Below are 10737 nucleotides of genomic sequence, written 5' to 3'. Positions count from 1 at the left end.
ACAAGAAACTAAGACAACCACCAACAACAAACACCCATGTTCACTTACCTCAAAAACCACTATTATCACAGAAAACACTCATTTTTTTATAAACATTCACACAAAAAAATCATATTTGCCAATATTTAAGCGCATTCACCTCACTACCACCAACACACGATGTCACACCCACAGGACCGGCAAGGTCACCTCCAGTGACGTCACACTCCCATCTGTGTTTACTTGGTGGTCAGTGACATCACACCCAACCCACCTTGTTTCAACCTGTTGTACCCACAATATCTAAGAACACTATAACCAAGACGATTACCAGATTCTATGACCCCACCACTAAGATCACAGAAAACACTCATTTTTATAAACATTAACACAAAAATCACGATCACCAATTCCATATCATGTTTACCATCATCCATCAACACTCATCACCAAGATCACCAAAAATCTAAGATCACGCACCTCAAAATTACTATGATAACAGAAAACACTCATTTTTTAAACATTCACACAAAAATAAGACATACACAAAAATACCATGTCACTTCCACAAACATCTATAATATAACATGAGCACTATAACATATCACCATCACCAAAAAAAATAATACACAGACACCCACAACTTACACATTTCAATCACAAATTTAAGACCTGAGACTTACACACCAACTAAAACCACGACGTGTTTACCATAAATCTAAGACATGATCACAAAATAAGCCATGACACAAATACTATACCATGTCAACCAACTAATACACAAGAAATTTTACACATGAGACATATCCAAAATCTAAGACATACCCAAAAATCTTATATATATATATATATATATATATATATATATATATATATATATATATATATATATATATATATATATATATATATATATATATATGTATGTATATATATATATATATATATATATATATATATATATATATATATATATATATATATATATATATATATATATATATATATATATATATATATATATATATATATATATATATATATATATATGCACAAAATAAGAAATAAGTATAAAAATACCATGTCAATATCACCTCCAACTAAGACATACACACCAAATCTAAGATATTCACCTCCAACTAAGACACACACATCATAACTAAGACATACACCGAAACCTATACTTGACATAATGACAAATAAAAGACATAGGACATAAGCACAAAAAAAAATACCATGACATGATCACAACAAATTTATGACATGAGACATTACCAGAACTAAGTCACACACCTCCAACTAATACACAATCACTTTACTAAGTTCATGTTAACTATTCATCATATCATACAAAAACAGACATGCACTTATGACATATGAATCCATAATTTTTACATCATATTTTTTTCCAAATTACAATACTATCCCTTGATCACAAAAAAAATTGACTTACAAAGACTTAAAACCATATGAAATCATATACATAAGTCATATGAAGACAAAATTTGCATAAATTGCATGAGCATTCCACCAAGTCCACTAAATTATGCACATCTACACCATAACAACCAATTATCTATAACACTACACAATCATGATGAACAGTAAATCTGTTCATGAACACTTACATCATACATAAACTAAAAATATTAATACAACTTACCCACCAAAGTTAAGTTATAATCATCAAAACAAAACTGATTTACACATTTTCTCAAACTAAATATTCATATCACATTTTTCATTTCTCATCTATGTTACATATCACATTTCTCATCCACATTATCCCTAAAACATCCTTCCTTATTCATCCATGTATCACCTAGACATATTTTATCCCCAACGACTCATCACGACGCAGGAGACAGAGTGTAGTAGGTGGTGTTGGAGTGGTGATGGTTACTCAGTGTCCTACGTCGTGATGGGTCGTTGGGGATAAAATGTCTCTAGGTGATATGTGGATGAATAAGGAAGGATGTTTTAGGGATGATGTGGATGAGAAATGTAATATGTAACATAGATGAGAAATGAAAAATGTGGTATGAATATTTAGTTTGAGAAAATGTGTAAATCAGTTTTCTGTTTTGATGATTATAACTCAACTTTGGTGGGTAAGTTGTATTAATATTTTTAGTTTATGTATGATTTAAGTGTTCATGAACAGATTTACTGTTCATGAACACTTGTGTGTGTGAGGTCACCACGTGATGTCACTGATCACTGAGTAAACACAGGTGAGGTGACGTTATGCATGCGAGGAAGTTACTTGTTTAGACCTGCATAGACCCAAAAATTTGATCCAAGGAAGTGGAGGGGAAATCTTTGTATTATTGATATCGAGAAAAAGTTGATTCAAGGAGATGGAATTTTTTTTTTTTTGGGGGGGGGGAGGTGGAGAGGGCGTTCTTGATCTGAGGAGTTGGAGCAGTGAAATTGGGAATGAGAGGGTGATGGTGGTGATCTTGATCCGAGGAAGTGGATCAGGGATTTTGGGATGGGGATGCAAGTGGGAGGTGTGGGTGAGAGAGGTGTTGTTCCGAGGAGTTAGAGAATACAAGAAAATGGATTTTTTTTTTTTTGGGGTGGGGGAGATTGAGAGGGAGGTCTTGATCTAAGGAGGTAGAGCAGGAATATTTGGACATAGAGGGTAGAAGTGGATGGTGAGAGGTGTGGGGGAGGGTGTTGATCCGAGGAGATGGAGAGCACAATAAAATGAAATTCAAGAAAAATTCGAAAAAATCGGAAAAAATCGGGGAGCGGGGTCGATCCGGCGGACGCTGCAGAAGGCGCTGCAGGGGCACCATGGGCACTGGGGCATGGGGGAATGGGGGTAGGGGAGCGGGGGGGAGCGGGCTTGGGTGAGGTGGTCGAGGGTGAGGTCAGAGTCATTAGCACAAAGGTGTGAAATTTCACACCTATGTTGGGGTGAAGGAGAGAACGGAGTAGGAAACCTAAAGTAACACCTAGGTGTTACTTCCGAGCCATACAGCCGCCTTCCCTACTATATATATACATATATATATATATATATATATATATATATATATATATATATATATATATATATATATATATATATATATATATATATATATATATATATTATATATATATATATATATATATATATATATATATATATATATATATATATATATATATATATATATATATATATATATATATATATATATATATATATATATATATATATATATATATATATATATATAGGTTACAACCGTTACAACGGACGGTTACAAAGCATGGCTTGCTTCTGCAGTGTTTTAAAAATTGAGGTTGGAGAGTTGAAGGAGGAGGTCTTGCTTCTCCAGGAGGAGATTAGGAGGCTGAAGGTCCACCTCAATGGGTCTGGGAGAGAGTGTGAGGTGGCTGGAGTTGTGGGGAATGAGGCTTCTAGCAGTGAGGTGCAGTCTGTCTCTCGCTGTGAGGAGGCTGTAGTTGGGGAGGTAGCAACGGCTACCAGCAGTGAGGTGCAGCCCAGCACCTGCTACAAGTGGCGAGTGGTTCACAGTAATGGGAGGCGCATCAGAGTAAGGAAAGTTAAGAGTGAAGATCTGAAGGTAGGAAATCGCTTCTCTGTTCTTCAGGATGAATGTACTTCAGTGGCCAGTGAAGGTAAGGGTACTACTGCCCCTGCTAATGGAGGTAAGCACATTCTTGTGGTTGGTGACTCTCAGGTAAGATATATTGACCGTGCTTTTTGTAATAGGAATAAGAAGATGAGAGATAGAGTGTGCTTCCCTGGAGCTGGTGTTGGGGACATTGTCAACAGGCTGGATAATATCATGTCAGGTAATGGGAACAAGCCCATTAACTGTCTCAGTGCTGGTGGAAATGATATTGGGAAGGGTAGGAGAGAAGAGCTGCTAGATAAGTACAGGTCAGCTATAGATTTCATTAAGTCTAAGGGAGGGATCCCAATCATATGTAGCATCTTGCCTAGAAGGGGAGTAGGAAATGAATGGTTGTCTAGGGTAATTGGTGTAAATTGCTGGCTAGACAGATACTGCAAGGAACTTGCAATCCCATTCATTGACAACTGGAACAACTTTTGTGGCAAACATGATATGTATGCAAGGGATGGGGTACATCTCTCGGGGGCAGGGGTGGTAGCACTTGCAGACTCGATTGAGAAGGCCATTGGTGAAATGCCTATGATTTTAAACTGATGGAAGATAGAGGTATGGGTGTGTGTGGGAAACAAGCAGGTTGCAACACTAGGGTTGGAAACAGTAAATGTATAAAAGGCATTCAGCATGAAGTTATAAATAAAGACAATAGATCAGGTCAGCAAACAAAGGGGGACAGCAGAGGGCAGCAAGGGACTAGCTCCCTTAAGGTTTACTATACTAATAGCAGGAGTGTAAGAAATAAGATAGATGAGCTAAGATTAATTGCAAGTGCAGGAAACATAGATATTATTGCTATAACAGAGACCTGGCTCAATCTGAAAGATAGAGAGATGCCCTCTGAATGTCACACACAAGGCTATAAATTATTCCACACTGACAGGGTCAACAGGAAAGGTGGTGGAGTAGCGATGTATGTCAGAGACAATTTAAATTGTTGTGTTAGACAAGATATTAAATTAGAAGCGTCAGCCACTGAATCTGTTTGGTTACAGCTTCTCGAGGGCCGAGAAAAACTAATTTTGGGTGTGATTTACAGGGCCCCAAATCTTGATAGGGAGTGCAGTAAACTTCTATGGGACGAAATTCGTAAGGCATCTACATACGAAAATGTTGTGCTAATGGGAGATTTCAACTATAGACAGATTGACTGGAGCAATTTGACAGGAAATTTAGAGTCAGGTGACTTTCTTGATACGATCCAGGATTGTTTTTTAAAACAGTTTGTGACAGAGCCAACTAGGGCAAATAACCTCCTTGACTTGGTTCTTGCCAGTAGGGAAACACTAATTAATAATCTTGAGGTTAATGATGAGCTTGGGGAAAGTGATCACAAATCACTCAGTTTTAATATATCATGGAATTCCCCTAATAATGGCAATCAAGTCTCTGTCCCTGACTTTCGCTTGGCTGATTTCATAGGACTGAAAAATTACTTAGGTGGGCTGAACTGGAATGACCTGACTAAGGGTCAGGTAGGTGGTGATGGTTGCCGATATGATGCTTTCCAGGGCATAGTTCTAGCCGCTCAGTCAAATTATGTTCCAAATAGGGAAATCAGATCAAACAAAAATGATCCTAAATGGATGAACAATAGATTAAAATATCTGATTGGTCAAAAGAGAGGCATATATAGGCAAATCAAAGGAGGAGAGGGGCAATTAAGAAATCGATATATTCAGTTAAAGAGAGAAATAAAAAAGGGAATTAGAAAAGCAAAAAGAGATTATGAGGTTAAAGTTGCAAGAGAATCGAAGACTAACCCAAAAGGATTCTTTCAGGTATACAGAAGTAAGATCAGGGACAAGATAGGCCCACTCAAAAGTTCCTCGCGTCAGCTCACTGACAGTGATAAGGAAATGTGTAGAATTTTTAACACATACTTCCTCTCAGTTTTTACACAGGAGGATACCAGCGATATTCCAGTAATGATAAATTATGTAGAACAGGACGATAATAAACTGTGCACGATTAGGGTCACAAGTGACATGGTCCTTAGGCAAATTGATAAATTAAAACCTAACAAATCCCCAGGCCCTGATGAACTGTATGCAAGGGTTCTAAAGGAATGTAAAGAGGAGCTTAGCATACCTTTGGCTAATCTTTTCAACATATCACTACAAACTGGCATGGTGCCAGATAAGTGGAAAATGGCAAATGTGATACCTATTTTTAAAACAGGTGACAGGTCCTTAGCTTCGAACTATAGACCAATAAGCCTAACCTCCATAGTGGGAAAATTTATGGAATCAATAATTGCCGAGGCAGTTCGTAGCCACCTTGAAAAGCATAAATTAATCAACGAATCTCAGCATGGTTTTACAAAGGGGCGTTCCTGCCTTACGAATGTATTAACTTTTTTCACTAAGGTATTTGAGGAGGTAGATCATGGTAATGAATATGATATTGTGTATATGGACTTCAGTAAGGCTTTTGACAGGGTCCCACATCAGAGACTATTGAGGAAAATTAAAGCACATGGAACAGGAGAATTTTTTTCCTGGATAGAGGCATGGTTGACAAATAGGCAGCAGAGAGTTTGCATAAATGGGGAGAAATCAGAGTGGGGAAGCGTCACGAGCGGTGTTCCACAGGGGTCAGTGTTGGGCCCCCTGCTGTTCACAATCTACATAAACGACATAGATGAGGGCATAAAGAGCGACATCGGCAAGTTTGCCGATGACACCAAAATAGGCCGTCGAATTCATTCTGACGAGGACATTCGAGCACTCCAGGAAGATTTGAATAGAGTGATGCAGTGGTCGGAGAAGTGGCAGATGCAGTTTAATATAGACAAATGCAAAGTTCTAAATGTTGGACAGGACAATAACCATGCCACATATAAACTAAATAATGCAGATCTTAATATTACGGATTGCGAAAAAGATTTAGGAGTTCTGGTTAGCAGTAATCTGAATCCAAGACAACAGTGCATAAGTGTTCGCAATAAAGCTAATAGAATCCTTGGCTTCATATCAAGAAGCATAAATAATAGGAGTCCTCAGGTTGTTCTTCAACTCTATACATCCTTGGTTAGGCCTCATTTAGATTATGCTGCACAGTTTTGGTCACCGTATTACAGAATGGATATAAATTCTCTGGAAAATGTTCAAAGGAGGATGACAAAGTTGATCCCATGTATCAGAAACCTTCCCTATGAGGATAGATTAAGGGCCCTGAATCTGCACTCTCTAGAAAGACGTAGAATTAGGGATGATATGATTGAGGTGTATAAATGGAAGACAGGAATAAATAAAGGGGATGTAAATAGTGTGCTGAAAATATCTAGCCTAGACAGGACTCGCAGCAATGGGTTTAAGTTGGAAAAATTCAGATTCAGGAAGGATATAGGAAAGTACTGGTTTGGTAATAGAGTTGTGGATGAGTGGAACAAACTCCCGAGTACAGTTATAGAGGCCAGAACGTTGTGTAGCTTTAAAAATAGGTTGGATAAATACATGAGTGGATGTGGGTGGGTGTGAGTTGGATCTGATAGCTTGAGCTACCAGGTCGGTTGCCGTGTTCCCCCCTTAAGTCAATGTGACCTGACCTGACTAGGTTGGGTGCATTGGCTTAAGCCGGTAGGAGACTTGGACCTGTCTCGCATGGGCCAGTAGGCCTTCTGCAGTGTTCCTTCGTTCTTATGTTCTTATATATATATGTTTATTCTGTGTTCTGTGCCCTGTTCCTGCGAGAAAGAGAGAGAGAGACTGAGTATTTTTTACAGCCAATCATGGTCAAGGCCGACCATGGGTAGGTGGCTGAGCAAAATGTAAACTGTAAGGCTACATGGTTAGTTTTTTATAGTTGCCACCAGAGGGCAAGCCTTGCTCTCACTTGACGTCCAGGCATCTTTCAAGGTGCCACTCCATCATTCCCTCCTCGGGCATGGCCCTCTGGGCCATAGGCACTTAAAACACACTGCCTGTGTGCCAGGAATCGCAAATAAAGAAGCCTCCGAAGCCTTATCATTCATTCCCGCTACCAAGTATACACCTAACTATTGCATGATACGAACACTATGTTGCAACAAGAGTTGGTGTGATTTATGATAACACTAGCTGCATATGGATTTAATTAAATAGTTTATGCAGAAGCAAGAGAGGCCCCTCTGGAGGGTTGGGTCCCTCAGGGGGCTGAGAGGGCTGGAGAATTTTCTCCACAATTGCAGTCTATAAGAAGAATGATGGCCTATAAGTTTAGTCTGAATAGATGCAAATTTATAATTTAACTGGAACAGTTAAAACACTTGGAATCATTAGCATCAAACCAGTTACCAGAAAAAAAACCTTTCCTGATTGATTTCAAATGTATGTCATTGGAAGGCTCTTTGAAATATAGCTTGTCACTCACTCTGAGCTGTGTTAATTTAATTTTTCCAATTTTATTATGCATATTTTTTCTCCAGGTAATATCTGGAGAATACCTCATACGATAAGCTTCAAACCCTAGAAGTTGTTGCGTCTTAACAAAAAGTATTTTTGGTAGGTATGAATGATATTTTTTCAAATTTTTGTCGATTTTATCATATTTTAGTTTTTAAATAATACAAATTATCAGGATTTTAGAAAATTTTCAATAAATTGTAAATAAGAAAAGTAAACTGGAAAAAAATAGAAATCTTTAATTTTTTAAAAATTGTTTTTTGTAACTTAACAATGCCTTCGCTGATCGGATTCAATTTTTTAATGCTTGTGCAATGTATCTTGGGTAAGGTTCATGGGGCTATTTGCATGTGTGGGTTAATAAATGATATGCAGGTGTAACATTTGGGTAACTTTATTCTGGAAACGTTTCGCCAGCCAGTGACTCCTTCAGGCCAATGCAGAAAAAGGATTGAACACAGCATCTCCAGGCTGACGGACTAATTAACTCAAACTCCTCATCTTTTCCTTAATGCTGGTGAGGGGTGAATGACCCCCCAAAAAACTGCTATAATGAAATTTCAATTCTTCTCACTGAACAGGCTTTATATGACCCCTACGGATTTAACAATTTCTCTAATTAAAATATATCAATTGTGAACGGCATTATCTTCAGTTGGTGATGTATTATATGGAAGATTTCGTGGGATTATATTTTTTCTTAGGTATCCTCAAAGTGGTACGTTTAAGAGGCTGCCTGATTAATTTTGTTCTTCATCCAACTTCTCGATTATACTTGGCTTATAACTCAGGAACCATTCATCTGACTGTCTTCAAATTTTCAGCATTTGTGTATGATACCGGGGATCAATTCTTGAAACAACTGGCATGTTCATCTACCCTATGAATGGAGAGGTTCAGCATCACTGATTGGTTCAACAACCTTCGAAAATCGTCAATGGCGGAGCTTCAAACGTTAAAAAAAAGGTGCCAAAAATTGACGGAGAAAAGTGAAACTCAGATGTGTAAATTTTATGATTTTAAGTGAGAGTAAATTTTTTATTTCCATCAAACCAAATTACATAATTTTCTTTTTACTTCTTCTGAAGAGCTTCAGTTTTTAATGGGTGATGCATCTTAGGACCAGAACAGTAACTACTGAGAGTCTGAAGGGCTTCAGTTTTAATAGGTGATACATCTTAACAGTACCTACCGAGAGTCTGAAGGGCTTCAGTTTTAATAGGTGATTCATCTTAACAGTACCTAACGAGAGTCTGAATCGCTTCAGTTTTAATAGGTGATGCATCTTAACAGTACCTACCGAGAGTCTGAAGGGCTTCAGTTTTAATAAGTGATGCATCTCAGGAACAAAACAGTACATACTGAAAGCCGCTTGCTTGCTGGCTAATTTGTAGATGTAATAAAACTAGGGGTCGTAACTGGAGTATGACTCGGCAGGTCTACTTCAAAATTTCACACTGTGGTGTCCTGAATACAAAGCTCAAGCTGCTACTGGGTGCCAACAGTCCCAATTTGACAGTTATATTAAATAAATAAAAACATTCTGTTTTTATTCAGTAACTTAAGAATACATCGTCTGTCCGACATGAAAAGTGATGTGGAAATTAGTCAGTTTATATAATGAATAAAAAAATTTAGTGCACCTTAAAAAACAATCTCACTTTCCTAAGCAGAGAATTGCTCACTCTATTACGTTTTTCTACGCATTTTTATGGAACACTTTGTCGTTTGTGATAGACTAATGGAAAATTGAGTACAGTAGACTGTTATTTAACACGGTAGTTACGTTCCTAAAAACACCGTGTTAGGTAAAACCGTGTAAGATGAACTGAAGAACTTACGGGAAAAATAGGGTTACGTTCCTGAGAGCCCCAAAAAAAGATGAACAACTTTTTTTAGGCCTCCACATCTTACAAAAATAAAAGTGAATATATAATTGTAGTTCATTGTTGTGATGTATTATGTTGTTTTTACTGCTTAAGACTACAAATGTAACAGAAATAATAGTATTTCTTACCTTAAATTGTGGGTGCTGGTGTTTGTGGATGATTGTGAAGAGAGTGTAGAGTTATGTTGTGGTCCTACTGGGCTGAGGTGGATGGTAGAGGTTCTGGTACTGAAGTTGATGGTTGTACTGGAGTGTCTAACTGTGCAATTCAGTCAATCAAGTCATTCAGTAAGTCAGTCAAGTGATTCAGTAAGTCAGTCAAGTGATTCAGTAAGTCTCAAGTCATTAAGTCAGTTAAGTCATTCAGTAAGGCAGTCAAGTCGTTCAGTAAGGCAGTCAAGTCATTCAGTAAGTCAATCAAGTCATTCAGTAAGTCAGTCAAATGTTTCAGTAAGTCAGTCAGGTCACTCAGTAAGTCAGTCAAGTTCAGTAAGTCAGTCAAGTGATTCAGTAAGTCAGTCAGGTCATTCAGTAAGTCATGCAAGTCATTCAGTAAGCCAGTCAAGTCATTCAGTAAGTCAATCAAGTCGTTCAGTAAGTTAGTTCAGCAGGACTCCCCAGCTCAACCACAACAAGGCGGCCGGGATAAATTCACCTTACGATGTGTTACATAAAATTGTGTCGCAAATCTTCAATCGTGCTATACCCAAATCGTGCAAAACTCGTGCTAAATAGCATAAATACCGCAGAATTCTTCGAGAATGATCGTTAGCGCACTCACCTCTCACACTAACGTCCGGAGTTCGAATCCCCAGTACAGATGGAAAATATT

At 37.9% G+C, this 10737-nt stretch overlaps 1 protein-coding gene across 1 annotated transcript in view; it reads right to left on the bottom strand.

Annotated features, from left to right (window-relative positions):
• Positions 1 to 8382: 8382 nt before the first annotated feature.
• LOC128693032 (vigilin) overlaps positions 8383 to 10737 on the bottom strand; it is a 40813-nt gene continuing 38458 nt past the window's right edge. The window contains exon 4 of the mRNA XM_070081185.1: positions 8383 to 8897. Within this exon, the coding sequence (XP_069937286.1) occupies positions 8893 to 8897 (5 nt within the window). The 3' untranslated portion in view covers positions 8383 to 8892. The remainder of the gene's footprint in view (positions 8898 to 10737) is intronic.

Source organism: Cherax quadricarinatus, unplaced genomic scaffold (assembly GCF_038502225.1).
Source record: "Cherax quadricarinatus isolate ZL_2023a unplaced genomic scaffold, ASM3850222v1 Contig1919, whole genome shotgun sequence".
NCBI lineage: Eukaryota > Metazoa > Arthropoda > Malacostraca > Decapoda > Parastacidae > Cherax > Cherax quadricarinatus.
The sequence above is the reverse complement of the archived record's forward strand: the minus strand, read 5'-3'. Positions and strand labels throughout refer to the sequence as shown.